The 18,543-nt window shown below is 57.6% G+C and overlaps 1 protein-coding gene across 6 annotated transcripts in view; it reads right to left on the minus strand.

Annotated features, from left to right (window-relative positions):
• Positions 1-18,543, minus strand: part of CLIP2 (CAP-Gly domain containing linker protein 2) — a 75,381-nt gene that overhangs the window by 36,616 nt on the left and 20,222 nt on the right. For all 6 annotated transcript variants that reach the window (XR_003965503.1, XM_030300113.1, XM_030300115.1 and 3 more), the window contains 2 exons: positions 17,687-17,876; positions 3,394-3,950 (listed from right to left, as the gene is read on the minus strand). Coding sequence is in view for 5 of the 6 variants with exons in the window: in XM_030300113.1 (XP_030155973.1) it covers positions 3,394-3,950; positions 17,687-17,810 (681 nt within the window). In the remaining variant the exon portion in view is untranslated. The remainder of the gene's footprint in view (positions 1-3,393; positions 3,951-17,686; positions 17,877-18,543) is intronic.

The following is an 18,543-nucleotide window of genomic DNA, read 5'->3' on the forward strand; positions in this document are numbered from 1 at the left end:
TGACCTGGCTGAAGTCGGACGCTCAACCGACTGCGCCACCCAGGCGCCCCAACAGTTATATTTTTTTGATATCGTCTCCTGTCCTCAAGTAAGTTCCAGCCTCCACAGTCACCCACATCCAGCATGTAATTTTTTAAAGCGTGGAGTAGGGACAGGAAGGTGACGTAGCAGGTGTCCACAGCAGGCACAGGGAGAAGCGAGTCCTGGGGTCGGCTGAGCCAGCTGGGTCCTGGCCGTGAGCAGTGGACCAGGCTGCAGGACCGACCCTGGAGAAGCTGCACACTCCGGTGGGACGGGGGACACGTGGGGCTCCATCCTTTCGGTAGAAGCAAACCCCGGGTGTAAATTCCTCCCCCCCACCCAGACTCCACGGATATCCTGTTTCTAGCGCAGTCTCAGTTGGTAAGTATAAATAGAGGCATGGGTGGCTCAGCCGGATGAGCGTCCGACTTCGGCTCAGGTTGTGATCTCGCTGTTGGGGAGTTCAGCTGTGCTGACGGCTCAGAGCCTGGAGCCTGCTTCGGATTCGGCGTCTCCCTCTTTCTCTGCCCCTCCCCCGCGTGCGCATTCACACGCTCTCCCTCCCTCTCTCTTTCTCTCTCAGAAATAAATAAACATCAATAAATGAATGAATGAATGAATGAATGAATGAATGAGTGAATGGCTATTACCTCCTGGCTGCGTGACTCCAGACCGGCTGTTTCCAGGGCTGAGCTCAGTTTCCTCATCTATGAAATGGGAGGGTAACTCCCAGCTTCTAAGGCAGTGGGCCGGACCCAAAAAGAGTAGGTACAGAAAGTGTTGGGCACAGCCCCCAGCGTGAGGGACGCCCCCAAGACCGCGGTAGGAAGTCAGCAAGGCCCATCTGCTTTGGTTGCCACCAGCCCTGCTGATGGGCTAGGGCCTGGCAGAGACTTCTAGAGCAGTGCCCACCCTGTGCAGGCTTGTATGCCCCCCTGCCCACTCCCTAAAAGGGAAGCAAAGGGAGTTCCAGACAGGATCAAACTGGGGATCAACCTCCCCGCTCCTGCAACCTGAGAACCAACCAGTGCTGGCCCATAACCCCCTGAGCCTCCACTTCCCACCCCAAAGAGGTCTCAGACCACACCCACGGCACTCACGGGACTCACCAGGCCCCGTGTAACTGTGAACACTTCACGTCCACCAGCTTTCTTAATGTTCTCAACGAAAGCAGCCCAAGGGTGCTTCTACGCCCATTTTGCTGAATGGACAGACGATGAATGAATGAATGAATGAATGAATGAATGAATGAATGAATGAAATGGAAGAGGGCGAGGCTCAGTTAAGTGACTTGCCCAGCATCACAAAGGCGGGAAGTAGCAGCAAGGGCACCAACCTGTACCTGATCTCCCTATAGTGGTCAACGGCCAGCAGGTGCCCTTGGCCCCCGGGCACCCCCAAGACCGCTCAGTGAGACTGTATGCCAGCTTGCCTGGGTCCCATCAGCCAGGTGGGGACGGCTTCCCGGGGAGCCGTGGCAGCAACAGCAGAGCAACAGCCCCACCACAAGGACCCTGACTAGGAAGTCACAAGTGCCCCGAGAGTCTAGCCCCCTGTCCCCGGAGCTGCCACCGCAGCCCTCTGCCTCTCCCCTGCTCCACTCTTGCCCCCTCCCATCCTTTCCTCGTCAAGCAGCAAGCGGGATGTGCTTAAAGATGGATCTGCCCGTGCCATGGTCCCTCTGCAAATAGAGCAAACCCCCTCCACTCCTTCAGGGTCAAGCCTACACCAGCCTCATAGGCACAATGCTGCCCAGCACTATTGCTAACAATAGCTCAGCCCGGCTACTCTTTTGTTTCTCTAGTCCGTTCCCTCGGCTCAGCCCAAACACCAGCCTCGGGGATGCCCCCCACCAGGTCAAGCCTCCGTGATGGGCACTCACCCGGATCTATCAGGAAACACTGACGTCTGTCTCTCTCCCCTGATAGACAGTGAGCTGGAGGGCAGGGACCAAGTCTGGCCACGCCCTCCACCAGATCACCGAAGTGGGTAGTTCTGTCCACAGGGAAGCAGGCTGGGAAACCAGCCCCTGGGGTGGGCAGACCCCAGAGAGATCACCAGGGTAGAGAGACTCAGGAAGGCGGGCTGCGGGGGCTGGTTTGAGTCTTTGTAAGTTACTACGTAAGTTCTTAAAGTTCTCTCTCAGTTTCTCCATCCACAAAGTGGGGATAAAATTACATCACGGTGTGGGCTTGAGGATTCAACAAGGCAATGGGTATAAACATTTCCTCTATTTCCCCTGCCCCTGCCCCAAATACCCTACCCAGAAGCCTCCAGGGGAAGCCTTGGCGTTGTGTGAGGTCCTCGGGGTAGGGAGGGAGAATCCCAGGCAACAATACCTTCCTGCAGTCCCCACGAGGGGACCCTGGAGCCCCCCAAACCCTTCCCCATTCAGCCTTGGAGCTCCAGGTATATGGTCCCCACAGTCCCTCAGAAGACTGATGAACACAGTCTCCCCCACCAGCTGACTCTACCCCCACTGGCTTCTCACACCCAAGCCCACCAGATGCCCTTCAGAGACTGCCTCGTGGGTTACTCTCTCCTTCCCAACACTGTGGTTCTTGGGGGGGGGGGCAGGGTCAGCTCTGGGGTCACCTCGGCCACCCTAACCCTGGGCTTGGTACAGGAGGAACATGACCCTGTCCTGCCATGACCTTGGCACCCCCCCCCCCCAGCCCAGCCCTGGCCCACAGCAGGTGCCAGGGAAACACTGCTTCATTTGGACTTGATGAATGAATCCAGATGATGAATCCAGACTCTAAAGGACTTGGGGGCCACTGCCCCTTCCAATGTGGCCCCAGTGACAGGGACCGGCAGAGAAGAGGGGCCCCCGGCAGGAAGACTTGGCTGATGGTCCTTTTGGCTCCAAAGAGTGACCCAACTCTGTCCCCGACACCAATAGTGATCGTTGCGTTACAGCCTATTAGGTGTCTGAACCACCCGACCCTGCGGTCCTCGGCCTTTTCCCGGGGCATAGGAAATAGTATAGGCCTGGGGCATCCATGCTGGTCAACGGATAACACCATTGGGAAATACCATCGGGCGGGATCCGTGGATAAAACCAACAAGAGCTAACATGTATGGGGCACCTCCTAAGTTTCTGGCACCGTCTAGAGGCATTACGCATATTCGTGCATCCCAACCCATTTTACAAATGGGAAGACTGAGGTCCAGAGAGGTTAAGGCGCTCGCCCAGGGTCACACGGCGACAGTCTCCAGAGCCCATTGGACCGGCATCCCCGGTCACTCCGTGTGGTTCCGATGAGGACTGGGCGTCCCAGCCCGGACCCCCCCCCCCCCCGAGTCCCCTCCCCGCCCAGCCCCCGGGGTCCAGCTTGCCCCTGAAGGCGGGGCGGTGGAGGCAGCACTCACCAGCACGCGGTCTCCCAGGCGCAGGTCCTTGTCGCCCCGCTTCACGGAGCCGCTGTCCGAGAGGTTGGAGCCCGACTCGTTGCCCGTCTTGACCGAGCTGTTGAGGACGCTCTCCCGCAGCGGGATGACCCGGCTGCTGAGCGGCGGCGTGGCCGTGCCCGAGTGCAGCGACAGGTTCTGGGCGGTCAGCGACTCCACCGAGTGGGCGTCGCTGCCCGAGCCCTCGGCCGTGGGCTGCCGGGTCAGCTTGGAGGGCCGCGTGAAGATGCCCTGCAGGGCCGGGCACTCAAAGTAGCGCACGCCGCCCACCGCGCCGTCATTCTTGCCCACCGGGTCGTCCAGCACCACGCCGGCCCACTGGCCCGGCGCGAACTGCGTCTCGCCCAGGTACTGCACCACGCCCGGCTTCACGCCGTTCACCCACACCCGCTCGCCCACCGCGAAGTCCCCCAGGAAGTCATCGCCCACCTCGGCCGCCTTGGGGCCCGGCTTCTCGGCGGCGGGGGGGGCGGCGGTGGCGGCGGACGGGCCCGAGGCCTGCTTGTGCAGGGGGGAGCCTGCGGGGCGGGAGAGAGGCAGCGGTCAGGGCTCTGGGGTGCACCCCCCCGTGCCGGCTGACGGATGGGGAAACTGAGGCACGCACGGCGGGGGGGGGGGGGGGGGCAGCGCGGCCTTGGGCGTCCCCGAGGTCTCTCCCTATCTCCCAATCCTTCCGGAAGGTTCAAGGATTAAAAAAAAGCTCAGGGGGCATCTGGGTGGCCCAGTCGGTTAAGCGTCCGACTCGACTGCAGCTCAGGTCTTGCTCTCACGGCTCTGTGAGTTCGAGCTCCGAGTCGGGCTGGTGCACCGACCAAGCGGAGCCTGCTTGGGATTCCTCCCTCTCTCCTTCTCTCTGCCCCTCCCCCGCTTGCGCGCGCTAAGTCTCTCTCAAAAATAAATAAGGAAACTTAAAAAAAAAAAAAAAAGGGCAAACTCAGGAAAGCACCTCCTCAGAGCCTCACCTTTCACAGCTCAGGGTCACTCAGGATCGAGGGCCAGGAATGAACCCATTCTCGAGGGTTACAAACTGCCACCTCCCCCTCCCAGCGGGCTCAGGCTCCTGGCTGTTAACCTGAGACCACTCATGGCCTGCCACCAAGGGGAAGTGGTCTCTGTGTCCCCCACCCTGCACCCCAGCCAGCTCGGGGCCCAATACAAACGGCTCCAACCCATTCCTTGACAGCTGGGGACAGCCACAGACACCTTGGGGCAAGGAAGGAGCCAGAAAAGCCTCTTGCTCTGCTGCTGAGTCTCCCCTCCCTGAGCTGCAGCCCAAAGCATCAGGACTGCATAGACCAGGAAAAGGGGGGAGGGGGAGGTGCATGGGAGACAAGTCCTTCACTTCCAACATCCTGGGGCTGACCTCTGGGCTCTCTCTGCCCTGACCCAGCCCCTCTTTAGAAGAAGAATGACCCTGAGGCTCAGAGAGGCCAGGGCCTTGCCCAGAGTCACACAGCAGAAATGGGACTCAAACCCAGGGAAGGGGCCTGCCCCCTGGGCCCGGGCCCTGACATGCTATAGACGAGGACGTGGAAGGCAAGAGAAGCAACTTGTTCAAGGTCACTCACTTGTTCAAGGTCACATGCCTTATGTGTATCTGGGCCCCACGCAGGGCCTCCTGTGCTACGGGGCTCAGGAAACTTCCCCATTTGCACCACGAGGTCTGGAGGCTGCCCCCCACTTCCTGCGAGACTCAGCATCAGGCAGAGAAGGACCCACCTTTCTCTGCTCCAGAGGCTGATGCGTTTGTGAAACAGTGATGCGTATGTTTCTAGTCCTTTCCAGGGGCAGCCAGTGAGGGGCTACAGGGAAGCAGCTCCCACCAGCATCTTCCTTTCAGCCACGGCCAAGAGACCCTGGGCCCAGGCCTGGCAAGGAGCTCAGGACTGGAAGCCAGAGCTTCTAGGTGCTGGGGAAGCCACGTAAGTCGAAGGCCCAGCCCGAAGTCAAGACCAAGCATGTGGTTCTCTCTCTGGGGCACTGGTGGCGGGAATGGGGAAGCACGTGGCACCCGAGGCCTGGACAGCCGGGATGGGGGGGTCCTGACAAAGGGGACCTCTCAACTGTGGACTGGGCTCTTGGGAGATCAACGGGCTCCGTTGCTGAACTTGACTAACAACCACGGTGATCAACCCACTAACTAATGCTCTGTGCTGAGGGCCTGACATACAGTAGCCCGTCTGACCTTCACGGTTAATCTTGTGAAGTCATTTTGTTATCCCCCCTTTACAGATGAGGAAAACTGAGGCTCAGAGAGATCAGGCACTTTTACCTAGGTTGCCTGGCTAGAGGCCTCTGGCTCTTGGTGTAGGGTACACACGTGTATTAAACCAAAAATAGACCACTAAGCACCTGCCAAGCCAAGCCTCAAACTACAATCACCCCAAATCTTGGACTCCCTTGAATGAACCCGTTTTCCAGAATCTGGCCAAACCCTACAGTTCCTTATAAGCAGGGAACAATCTTGTCTTTTACTCCATCCCATGTAGAGACGTCCCCTTTGCTTCCTGTTAAGAGAAGACCCCTAGGCGGGACCCTGGAAGGGGGACCCCCCCAGGCTCTCTTCCACCACTGAGATGCCATGAGGCAGAGGCCTAGCCCCACCTGGGTCTCCTCCTCATCTGCACCTTGGTTTCTGGGGCTGTTCTCGGTGCCTGGCCCAAGCAAGGGCACAGTGAGGGCTGACTGTGATGTTATTTTGATAACAATGATTTATACGAAGACTAAAGAATTAAAAAAAAAAAAAAAAATTAAGGGACACTTGGGTGACCCTGTCCATTGAGTGTCTTGACTCTCGGTTTCAGCTCAGGTCATGATCTCATGGTTCGTGGGTTCGAGCCCCGCGTCGGGCTCTGTGCTGACAGTGTGGAGCCTGCTTGGGATTCTCTCTCTCCCCTTCTCTCTCTGCCCCTCCCCTGCTCACGTGCTCTCTCTCAAAATAAATAAATGAACTTTAAAAAGTATTTTTAAACATTTAAGAACCACAAAGGGTCCCAGGAGGCAGAAGAAGGGCTCCCAGGCAGGTTCTGTTGACCTTGGGAACCCCACAGTGGTTCTCCCACTCACCAGATCAGGCGGGCACCTTCCTTACGAAAAGCCACTCCGAAAAGCAGCCGGAGGAAGCCACATACTGGAGTATGGCCCAGCCCCGGCCCCCATCATAACCATGCCCAAGGTGCTGTGGTCCATCAACGAGAAGAGTCGGGCAGCTACCGGTCTGGATCAACGGGCTGGATACTTTCTCCACGTTACATTCTTTTAGATTTTTTTAAAGATTATTTATTTATTTTGAGACAGAGACAGCATGAGTCAGGGAGGGGCAGAGAGAAAGGGAAAGAGGGAATCCCAAGCAGGCTCTGCACTACCAGCACAGGGCCCGACGTGGGACTCAAAGTCATGGAACCACGAGATTGTGACCTGAGCTGAAACCAAGAGTTGGACGTTTAAACGACTGAAGGGGCGCCTGGGTGGCTCAGTCGGTTGAGCGTCCGCCTTCGGCTCAGGTCATGATCTCACGGTTTGTGGGTTCGAGCCCCACATTGGGCTCTGGGCTGACAGCTCGGAGCCTGGAGCCTGCTTCGGATTCTGTGTCTCCTTCTCTCTCTGCCCCTCCCCTGCTCACGCTTTGTCTCACTCTGTTTCTCAAAAATAAATAAATGTAAAAAAAGAAATTTTTTTTTTTAACGACTGAGCCATCCAGGCGCCCCCCTCTACGTTACATTCTTATCATGCAGATGCTCTTGTCCAAAGTTACCCAGGCAGGAGTCAGGCCCAGCTGGTCTGGCTCAGAGCCCTCCCCCTCAACAGCTCTCCCACAAGGCTCGCATGTGTGGCACCTGCCCTTCCGGTATCTGTTTCTAGAACACGTGCCTGTGCCCAGCGGCTCCATGATGTCTGCTAACTGGCCTGGGCAGCTGTGACGCAGGTGAGCACCTGTGCCTACACGGCCTCTTTGCTCAGAGCACAGAGGAGGGTCCCAGGTCAAGGGGAACCCAGTGTGGCTCTTCTCGGTCAGAAGCTGCCCACACAGCTGTCCTCCCCAGCTGTCCCGAGTCAGGCAGACCCTCAGGTAATCTTTCTTCCCCACCCGCCCCTTCTAAGGTCATAGGCCCAGAGACCAGTTGTTCTAACAGCTGCTAAAATCCAGGTCCCAAGCCCCTGGCGACGGCGCGCGGGGGTTTTGCTTCATTTTTCCTCTTCGGTGCCCTTGGCGGCCCCAGCCTCATGGGACAAACCCTCATCAAATTCCCCCCTCACACCAGGAAGCTTCCAGAGACCAGGGCTTGGGGAGGCATGGAAAACAGGGATAGAGTCCCCTTCCATCCAGGGAGCCAGGCCTGGCCAAGCCCCTTCCTGGACCTGCACCTGTTTCCCCACAGGACGGCAAAGGGCGAGGGCAGAGCGGCCAGGACCTGACAGTCTGTGCATCCCTCCCTGTTCTCCCAGGGCTGTCAGACCTGGCCGGCTCTCCCCTCACACCCACTGTCACACCCACCGGGCTCTGAGGCAGGTTCCAGAAGCTCCCTGACGGCAGGGCCTGCCCCGCCCCCCGCCCTCGGAGCCTCTGCAGAGAGCAGCCTGGCCCGGCAAGCCCCCACAAAAGCGAAAGGCGGCAACAGACTTAAACCTCATTTGAGCACTTGGTCCTTTCCCCAGACTCCAGGCACGAGGGAATCTACTGCTGGTTTCAAGTTCAAAGCAGGACTTTGAAAAAAGGGCTAAGGGGCGTGGGGTGGGGTGGCGGCAGCTGGCGGCCTGTTGCAGCGGAGGTGGGAGGACGCACCCGCCCCTCCCCCGGCGGGGACTTGGGTCCCACCCTGCCTCAGGAAGAGGGGACAGGCCTTCCAAACCCCAGCTCCCAGGGACCCAGTTCTCTGAGCACCCAGGGTCAGATGCTTGGGGCTACAGGCACGGCCAAATGGGGGCTCACACCGGGGTGAGGTCCAGATAACAAGAGAACCGCAGCCACAACTCAGCTGGCCACCTCCCTGACTAGAAGGAACTAGATCCGTGGGGGCCTGGGGCTGGGGAGGGAAGGTTCACTGTTCTAGCTTGGAACGCTCTTCTCCCTCTAGAGGCAAACTCCCGTCCCCCTTCGGTCTCCCCAGGGACCCGCCTCCCCACCATCGCTCGCCTCTCCTCCGGTCACTGGCTCCCCATGTGCGCCACGAACACCCCCCAGCCCGCAAAATGACAGCTTCCTCTGTGCTGTCGGCTCAGAGCCTGGAGCCTGCTTTGGATTCTGGGTCTCCCTGTGCCTCTGCCCCTCTCCTGCTCACGCTCTATCACTGTCTTTCTCTCTCAAAAATAAATAAACATTAAAAAAATATTTTTTTTTGAACAAAAATAATTAGCTCTCCAGGAGAACAATAATCCTGATTTGTAGAGTTTGCCGATTTCCATAACGTAAATTCTCCCACCATGGTCAATTTCAAGCTACCAGCATGATGTCACTGAACACGGATGTCGAAAGAGATCATATGGTGTTTCTACCACAGAGCAATAACCTTAAAAACACAGATACTATAAAATCCTACCTGTAGTAAAACAGAAATATTTCACCAGTAATAAAATGGTGGTATAAACACTACTAAAAGCACTAGCAGAAGTCATGAGCTTTGAGTATTTATGACCCATGTTCTTAATAGAATTTATTAAATTGTAAGGTCACACAATCTAATTTTTTAGGGAAAGGCTGCCTTTAACATCTGGCTCGTAAAATTCCTGACAATTTCACCATGGGTTCTTGTGAGCCGATATGGGCCGGTGCCAGCCCACACCCTGGACAGGTGGCCAGCCTCAAAACCCACCAAAATTCTCTACAGACGCCCTGAATGACAGGCAGGACAGAAGGCACACAAGCACCAAGTCTCTGACCCGTCTCCAGTGCAGGGAGTAGGAGGGGAGGGGCGAGCTGCAGGAGGTCAGGACCTGGGGAGCCCTGATCTACACGGTGCCCCCTACGATCTAACCCACGCCTACGCCTTTAGCTACTTACACGCTGCCACACCCCTGCCTTCCTGAAAGACGTGAATACGTTCTCCTCGTAAAAGATCCAAATGACACAGGAAGATACAGTAGAAGTAGGGCCCCAATTTCTCTCTCCAGTCCAGATCCCTTCCCTACTGCCAGACCTGCCCCTTCCAGCAGTTGTCCCTTCTAGACCTGCCCCTTCCAGCAGCATCCCCTCGACGTCCCCTGGGATCTCTCACACTTGACGTTCTCTCACACTTGACGTTCTCTCACACTTGACGTTCTGAACCACAGTGATCCCCTCTCCAAGTGTGCCTCCTCTGTACCCCTCATCTCTGGAGTGCATCCCCAACACCCACTTAGACCACAAATCTTCCTTGCTCTTTCCCCTACTGTTACCCTCCATCCAATTATTCATCAGATCTCGCAATTCCACAGAAGAAATAACTCTGAAATCCACACCTCCCTCTAGGGTCTCAGAGGGCCCTCCTGAGATCAGGCCTGCAAGATTCCACACAGCTTGCCGCAGAAACCTCCAGAAGGGTCTCTCTCAGCCTCCAGCACCCCCTGCCCTGCTTCACCCCTCTCCAAAGCCATCCGGGACCCCCGCTAAACACAAACCCACTCGCGTCATCACCCCCGACCCTGGTCATTTCAACTCTAGACAGGGAATACTTTCTAGTTTAACCTTGGACGGGTATAATGAGCGTGTGTTAATTTGGTTAATAAAATGTTTTAAAAGTGAAATACAATATTTTCAATAAGAAAAAATTAAGTAGGGAGTGTCATCTTTGGTCCATTTCCCAAAGAAATAATTTAAACGAAGAAACGGACATACTGACTTGTCATTCACAAGAGAGACAACAACAGAAATCCCTGGGGGCACCTGGCTGGCTCAGCTGGTGGAGCATGCGACTCTTTGACCTCAAGGTTGTGAGTTCAAGCCCCGTGCTGGGTGTAGAGATGACTTAAACATAAAAAAAAAATCTTAAAACAACAACAGCAACAAGACCCTGAATCTAAGTGCCCCCAAATACGGAAGCAGTTATATAAATTATGGTCAAGTCTTTCAGATTCTTTTTTTTAAAAAAATTTTGTAATGTTTGTTTATTTTTGAGAGAGAGAGAGAGAGGGAGAGAGAGAGAGAGAGAGAGAGAGAGAGAGAGAGAGACAGAGCATACGTGGGGGAGGGGCAGGGAGAGAGGGAGACACAGAATCTGAAGCAGGTTCCAGGCTCCGAGCTGTCAGCACGCCCCAAGTCTTTCAGATTCTTGAGCAACTTTAAAAATACTTCTCCCAGGTTATACAGAAAGGTGTTTCTGATACGATACTTGGGCAGAAAGGAGGGCTCAAGGGGCGCCTGGGTGGCTCAGTCGATGACACGTCCAACTTCGGCTCAGGTCATGACCTCGCGGTCTGTGGGTTCAAGCCCCTTGTCGTCGGGCTCTGTGCTGACAGCTCAGAGCCTGGAGCCTGCTTCAGGTTCTATGTCTCCCTCTCTCTCTGCTTCTTCCCCACGCATGCTCTCTCTCTCTCTGGCTCTCTCAAAAACAAATAAACATTAAAAACAAATTTGTTTAAAAAAAGAAAGAGTGTCCTAACATAGACGTGGATGCCTAGATGTGGGTGGTGGGAAGAGAAAACGCGATAAAAAGATACCAACTTTACAAAAACACAAGAGGGGCCTTGCAGGGCCTCACAGACACGGTATGTCATGAACTGAAGGGTGTAATGAAGTCTGCCCTCTGTCCCTGAAGGCCAGAGGGAAAAAAGCATGCCTATGTAAGACCCAGTCCCCCAAGGAAGCAAGCATTCCCTAAATGTTCTACAGACCATAGTTCCACAAAGGGATAACAGATATTATGAACATAAACACTGAACCTCCAAATTCAAAGAAGATTGAGAAATTGTAGCTTAAATAAAGTTGAGGTTACTTTGCTGCAGGACTTGTCAGAGCCTTTAACGTGCTAATGAGCACCATGACTGCTTAAAGGAGGTGACGATATGATTCGTCATCCAAAACCAGACACCCTGAAGAGAAAGGAGGTGTTATTACTATAGCGTCGTGCCATGACCACAGACATAAACTAGGGCTGTCCCAGACAGAACGGTCACCCTGGCATTTTCCTCTCTGTGTCACCTAAGGATACCCTGCCTGTCCATCACAGCAGCTCCAACATTCTTCACTGGCACAGCCACTCTACAGGACTCTGTTTTCCCTTGGTTTGCACAGGCTGCCTCCCAGTCTGCTAGGGTATACATCTGAGTCCCACACCGACTCCCCTCTCCATCCTCGGAGCCTGGGACCAGGCCGAAATGCAGACTGGCCACAACACTGACCTCCCCTCCCCGGGGGCCCCAAAGCAACATGACATAAATGCCGCACAAACCCCAAAGCAGCCTTCTGCTCTAAGCCCTCTCCTGTCCCCAGCAGATGCTTAAGGCAGAGGTTACGAAGGAAGGGACAGGGTCCCCATCGCATTCCTCAAGGGTGCCGGCTTTCCCACCGCGAACCTCCCAGTCCAGTCCGCTCCCCAGTCAGTCCTTCTGACAGAACCAGCTAATATGGCCTCCAGGGAGGACTGAGTCCACCCCCCTCCCCTGGCCCACCCTCTGTGGCCACACAGGCCCGGCATCCACCTGCTACACTGCCTTCAGCCATCCCTCCCCAAAGAAGGAACCCTCTATCCGCCCACTCCAAGGTTGTGCCCTGTCCCAAGGGTTGTTCACTGTTCCTTCCTGAGCCAAATTGAACTCAGAAGTCCCCTTCGGTTCCCCCTACTCCCGAACCAGGAGGACAGAGCCCCCACCCACAGACTCAGGTGGGGACCCAGGAGGGGACCCAGGCGGAGAAAGATGTGGGAGGCTTACCCTGGAAAGAGCAGAGCCAGCTCCCCATGGAGAAGCCCTGCTCCGGCCACAGCACGGCAGACAGGCGCGGGCAAGATGGGCCCCTGCGCGTCCCCCCCCACCCCGGGTCGATACTGGGCGACGTCAGGAGCATTAGGAGGCTGCCCCACCCCCCACCTGCCCTGCAGCCCAGCCACAGAAAAGCTCAGCTTGGCTTTCCCCATCCTGATGCCATTAAAAAGTTTAGGATGTGGTTAGGGGAGGAGGGCTGGAGAAGCTGACCTTGAAGGGAGATGAGTGCTGCCTGGGGCAGGATCAAAGGCGGGAGGTCTGTCCCCGTTCTGCCCAGGTTTGCACGGCATCTGGGACAAGTCACTGAAAACACGGGCAGGATGCCACCTGCTCTCCCAGGGAGCCGGGCACCAAGGTGAAAGACATAATCGTCCAGGACCGTGGAGTAGGGTAGGGCCAGTGCCTAAGGCTACAGGCCAGCTCCAAGCTCTGCCGGCCCCATCTCGGGCACAGCAGGCTGGCTCCCGTGTCTGCAGCGCCCACAGGGGATGAAGGACATCGGGCCCCAGTTCCATAAGCCAAAAACGCTCTGGGACCAGCCCTGTGTAGGCCCTTTCCGGGGGATCACAGTATAGGAGGTGAACCCTCTAAGCCCCGTGTGGCCCGCTCCCTGCCTGAGGGGAGCTCCCACGCACACTCATCCTTGACCTCCTATGTCCTGGGTCCCCAGCGTGAGGAAAGGCCACAGGCGCATTGGGGGACAGCTGTGGCCAGCCTACGGAGAACAGATCAGTCCTCCCACTTGCCAGCTGCCCAAGACAGGAGCCGAGTGTGCGGGGCTGGGACTGAACTGGGGGTCCCGGCCACGCCTTCCCTGTGGCAGGGCGGCAGGTACCGGCGGCCTGAGCCAGCTTCAGCCCCAGCCCAGAGTCTCCATCCCAGCGCCACCACTCCCTGGCCCTGTTATTCTGGGCAACTTCGATGACAGCTGAAGCCTCAGTTTTCCCATCCTTAAAATGAGAGGAAGAGTTATCCCACTGGGTTGTTAATGAGCAGAAACATGGTCAGACGCCTGCTTGTGAAGTAGAGGGTGGCAAATGCCGAGCCTTCTAAATGAGATGCCTCGGGGGCCGGGCCACAGTACAGGGGGTGGGAGAGGCCCCTCAGGGACCTGCAGGGGAGGGGCAGGGGCCGAGGGAGCACGGCAGTGACCTAGGATCGGTCCCTTGGCCCAGCAGCCCTGAGCCTCCCCATGTCACCGTGGCCAATCTTGCTGGCCTGGCCTGCCTCCACCTGGCGCCCAGAAGCAGGCCCCAGGGAAGGGCTGAGGGCCCCTATCTGTCCCTTCTCTCCCACCATCACAGGGCCGTGGTGGACCCTGCCCGATCCCCACAGGCAGCTCCTGACTTGAAGGGAGGGCTGTTCCCCAGCAGCCAAGACTGCCGCCAGCCTAGAGGCCTGGACCCCCTTCTCCCCCCTCAGGCCCAGGATACATTGCAAAGCCCCAGGCGGCCCTGGCACCAGCTTCCAGCTCTCTGCTGGGGCCCTGGGGCCCCGGCGCCTCCCCTGACCCATTCCCAATACTCCCCCCTCGCCCACTCGAGGTGCTCTCCAGCCCCCAGGCGTCTCAAGACTCAGGACCTTTGCAGACGCTATTCCCTCTGCCTGGATGTTCTTCCCCTAACCTCGGCTGGGTTGGTTCCTGCTCGTGGCTCAGATCTTTGTACCAATGTCACCTCCGGAGCGAGACCCTCCCTGACAGTCTGATCTGAAGCAGCCTCCAGGGGTGTGCCCCATCCTGTCTGGCCGTGCTGCCCCTGACCTCTCCAGTCTCTGCCCACTGGTGGGGCCCAGACCCCGCCCTCCTGCACACCTGCCGTTATGACCACCTCCGGGCCCCCTCCCGCCCTCCCCCCCGGGAAGACAGTCCCCCTCCAATGGCCCCCTTGTTCCTGCCGCTTCCTGTGTGTCACAGCTCTGGGGACTGACACAGCTCCCCTCCCCTCCCCAATCTCCACAGGGCGGGAGGTAGGGGCATCAGTCCAGGCCCGGCCCTTGGCCAGACCCTCTGCCCGGAGGCTGAGCTCATGCTTGGGAGGCAGCCATTGCCCGATTCCCAGAGCAGAGCCTAGTACCCCCTCAATCCCCCACCCCAGGCTCCAGCCTCCACCAGACTCACCTCTGAGGCCCCAGTGTCCCCCACACAGGGTCCCAGCCTCCTGCAGGGGTGGGCAGATGGCCAGTGCCATGGGGGAGGTGAGGGAGCTTGAGGAACCGGCGGGGGGGGGGGGGTTGTTGAGGATGACACTGTCCTCTTCTTCTACCTGCCCCTCCCCCTCTCCAGAGACTGGGGGAGGGACGAAAGCAGCTGTGGGCCTCACAAATCTTCCTTCCCTGCTCACCAGGCCAATTGCTCTGGGCTCCCTGCTCCCTCCCTGAGCCTGGACATCTTGCTCTGACCTGCAAAGGCAGCAAAGGCAGCGGGTGCCAGGGACAGAGGGAGGGGAGCGCCGAGCCCAGCTGTAGACTAGCGCCGGGCATGGGCGGGCCCAGTTCTGCAATCAATCGGGCATTCACTGAGCCGCTCCTCCTCTCCCTGGAACAGTCCTGCAGGGCGGGGGGCCCAGGCAGAATCAGACCACCCAGCCCCCACCCTCAGGGGCTCCCAGACCACCCTGTGGTGTGACTAGGAAGCAGCCCGTATGCCACACCGTGTGGCCCTTTCCCATGTCCCTCGAAAGCCTACGTAGCCCTTCGAGATGATGCAAAGATCGTGTGGCAGTGCAGCGGGAGACAAGAGGTATGGAAAAGTGACACGTAGGTTTGGGCACAGCCGTGATTTCACCGCTTCAAACAGTAAGTGCGATAGGAAAAAAGACTGGAAGGAAATCTGCCACGGTGGTGGCTGTGACTGGGTTAAATGGAAGGGAGGTGGGTGCCTGACACTTAGAAATTTTTCAGTAAGGAGAACCTGGATGGGGAAAGGGACAGAAAGGAGTCTTTAATGAGTTTTGTAGCTTGCAGGCCCTTCACACTCGTTAACTCTCTGGATCCCACCAGAGAGAGGTTATTATCCCATCTGGGGCTCAGAGAGGTTAAGTAACTCTTCCACGGTCACACAGCGGAGGCAGTCAGAAGGGGCATTAAGGGCTGGATCAGAGCCGGAATTCAGGCCCCTGTTGATCAGGGAGGGAGAAGTGATGAAAATAACCCCAGAAGGTGCTACGGGGCTCTCTCCAGTAGACAAGAGGGTGAGGCCTGGCTGGTGACCTTCTCCAGAGAGGGGGCCATACAACCCCCACCTCCTCACCCCCCTACTGGCCCAAGCTCAGCCCACATAGTGCCTTTGCCCATTCTCTTCCTCCACTGCCGGCCGGCCTTCCTCCTCCTCCACTCCATGTTTCAATTCCTCCCATTCTGAAGGCTGAGCTCATTCCACCTCCTCTGGGAAGCCTTCCCTGATGGCCCACTCTTGGTGGTCAGCCCCTGACCTCTCCCAGCCCTGGCAGCGAGCGCAGGCATCCTCTCCCGGGAGGCCACATATGCCTCCCTCGATGGTCTCACCACCCGGCTCAGAACCCCCACGATCTGTCCTCTGCACAGCGGGCTGAGGGATGTGAGCGCCCGGCCATTCCTCCAACAGCTCCTGTCACTCTGAAAACAAACCCAAACTCCTGCCCTCCGCAATCTGCCTCTCCCGCCCTCCCAACCTCACGTCAGACTCCTCTCCACCCAGACTTGTCTCCCTTCCTTCTCTAACCACACCTCAAACCAAGTCAACGCCTGCCTCAGGGCCTTTGCATCACTCTGTCTACCTGGAACATCCTTTCCCCTTCATTTCCTCTCTCCGGCCTCTTCGCAGTGCTCAGGAATGCCTCCCATGAGTAAAGAAGGCTTTGCCACGTTGGAAAGCAAGTCTGGGCCTCCAACAGGCTGTTCCGGGCAAGCCCTGCTGGCAGGGGCCTGTGCATGGGCCACACCGTGCAACTTCCTTACCCTCCCACCCTGGCTGTCGGTCTCTGCCGGGGCCCTGGTTCTGCCAGCTCAAACCTTCCCTGACCCCACCCAGGGCCCAGATTGCCTAGTCTGGTCCCTGGCTATTACTTTTTGTCTCCCTAAACTTCTATTCCAATCAGATGGGACGGACAGTGCCTTACCCTGCCAGCTGCAGCGTAATCAAAGCAAGGATTTGTGCCCCAGAACATTCATCACGACATCATTTATCAAAGTGAAAAATAAGAAAGAATCATCTCCAACTGCAAAGGATGGGTTAAGAACACGTTTCCACTTCTTTTTTTTACCATATTCCTTTTGATTTAAAACAACGGCTTCCCGTTGTTATTGTGACAGAAGTGAAATGACTCGGACAACCCCAAGCTGTCCCCACCCTGGCCCACGCTCTCCCACCAGCACACTTGTCACTGGCCACATGCCAGTCTCTTGCCATGCGTTGTTCTGCCACTGGACCTTTGCACGAGCTGTCCCCTCTGCCTAAAATACCCTCCCCTTTTCAACTAGTAAACTATCACCCTCCAGACCTCAGCTCACATGTCCCCCTCCTGGGGGCTGACCTCCCAGACCTGGTCAGTCCCCAGTTCTAGCATCTCATGACACTCAGCCTCCCCCCTGCCAGACCGGCAGCCCCGAGGGCTGGGCCCACATCCATTTTTGCTCAGAATGAGAACTCTGATGGCTAAGACCGTGTCAACAAAGCAGGCCTTTGACTTGTATTTGTTGAATGGACAGGATATTCTACGGCCATTAAAAACGGCACGGAAAAATCCACTTGATCACATTAAAAGAAAAAAAAAAAAGCAGATTTTCAAATTACACATGCAGCATGATGGCAGACAATTCAGAAAAGATAGAGAACATAAACCGAAGGACCAGTCTGGCCGGTAGGGGGTGGGATCTCAGGCAATTTAACCTCTGCATCAAACTTCCTAAATATTCCACCCGGGACCACCTCACTTGCACCGTCACACAAGCAGACAGCTGTCCTCTATCCATCTGCTGTCGGGGCCGGTGCCCCCAGCCTCCAGCCTCCAGCCTCCGGCCCCGGCCCTCACGTCCGCCCACCAGCAGGAAGACGAGGGGTCAGACACGGGAAGGCTGAAGGGCGAGGTTCTGGGTGGCAGACAAGAAGGCGGGCGGAAGATGGGGCTGGCTCACTAGGAGGATCCCAGGCCCCTGTCCCCGAGGGCAGCCAGCAGTCGTCCCGCCTCCCGGTCAGGGAGCATGAGACAGAGCGATGCGCATAAAGCATCCATCGGTGCCTGGTCCTAGTTGACTATGAGAAGGATCGCAGCCGGACAGAAAGGAGAACTTCCACGTACCGTTAGCCCCCCGCCCAGCGGCTCTTCCAGAAGAAGCACTCCCCACGCCCGGCCCCTCACCCACCACCTCCGGCCCCGCGCACCTTCCTTGGAGCCGGTGGCCACCGCGGCAGCCGACACCGCGGCCGACCCAGTGGACGTCCGGCCCACGGGGCTCGAGTGCTTCCCCCCGCGGCCGGGGGGCTTCAGGCCGCTGGGCTTCTGCATGGTGGGGCCACTCGGCGTGTGGATAAAGGTCCGCGGGGTCACGTCCTCTCCGTCATCCTCATTCACCTGCAGGCAGACGAGAGGGATTGCGTCACAATGTCACCACCTGTCGGGGCACGCCGATGGTGACGCAGCAGTGGGCCAGGGACCACCCCACCCCTTTTTTCTAGACGGGGAAACTGAGGCCCTGAGCAGCAGCAGCAAGCGTGGGCCCAGTGTGGCCTGCCTGACACGTGTCCTGGTCTGCGGGACCCCGAGGTCGGGTGTGCTCTCTCTGCCCACCTCCTGGGCCCGGGAGGCGAGAGTCAGGAGCAAGCTGGCTTGGCGGGGTGGGGGTGGGGGGGACGGTCTGTCGCAACAGCTGTATTAGCCCCTGCAGCCTTCCATCAGGACCACACAGGTCGGCCCAGCCACCGACGGCTGAGTGTGGCGCTCACAGAGCACGGGCCGGTACGGATTCTGGCACACGAGGCCAGCCGGGGGCGGGGTGGGGGCGGGTGTCACTCTTCGATGTCCCCTAGACCCTCTAGGACCAGCCAATGATTCACATCTCTCCCGATGCGGGCTGGACAGGGGGACACCTAATTCAATCACGGTTCCACCCTGTCACCCCAGAGCCCCTGTGCCCACCCTCCCAGCACCTGCCCACTCCACGCCAGGGGTGGGGGCTCGTGCACACAGACGCCTACGCCTGCCTCGGCCCCCTGCCCGGATGGACTTACCATGCCCTCTG

Source organism: Lynx canadensis, chromosome E3, assembly GCF_007474595.2.
Source record: "Lynx canadensis isolate LIC74 chromosome E3, mLynCan4.pri.v2, whole genome shotgun sequence".
In the NCBI taxonomy this organism is placed as follows: Eukaryota; Metazoa; Chordata; class Mammalia; order Carnivora; family Felidae; genus Lynx; species Lynx canadensis.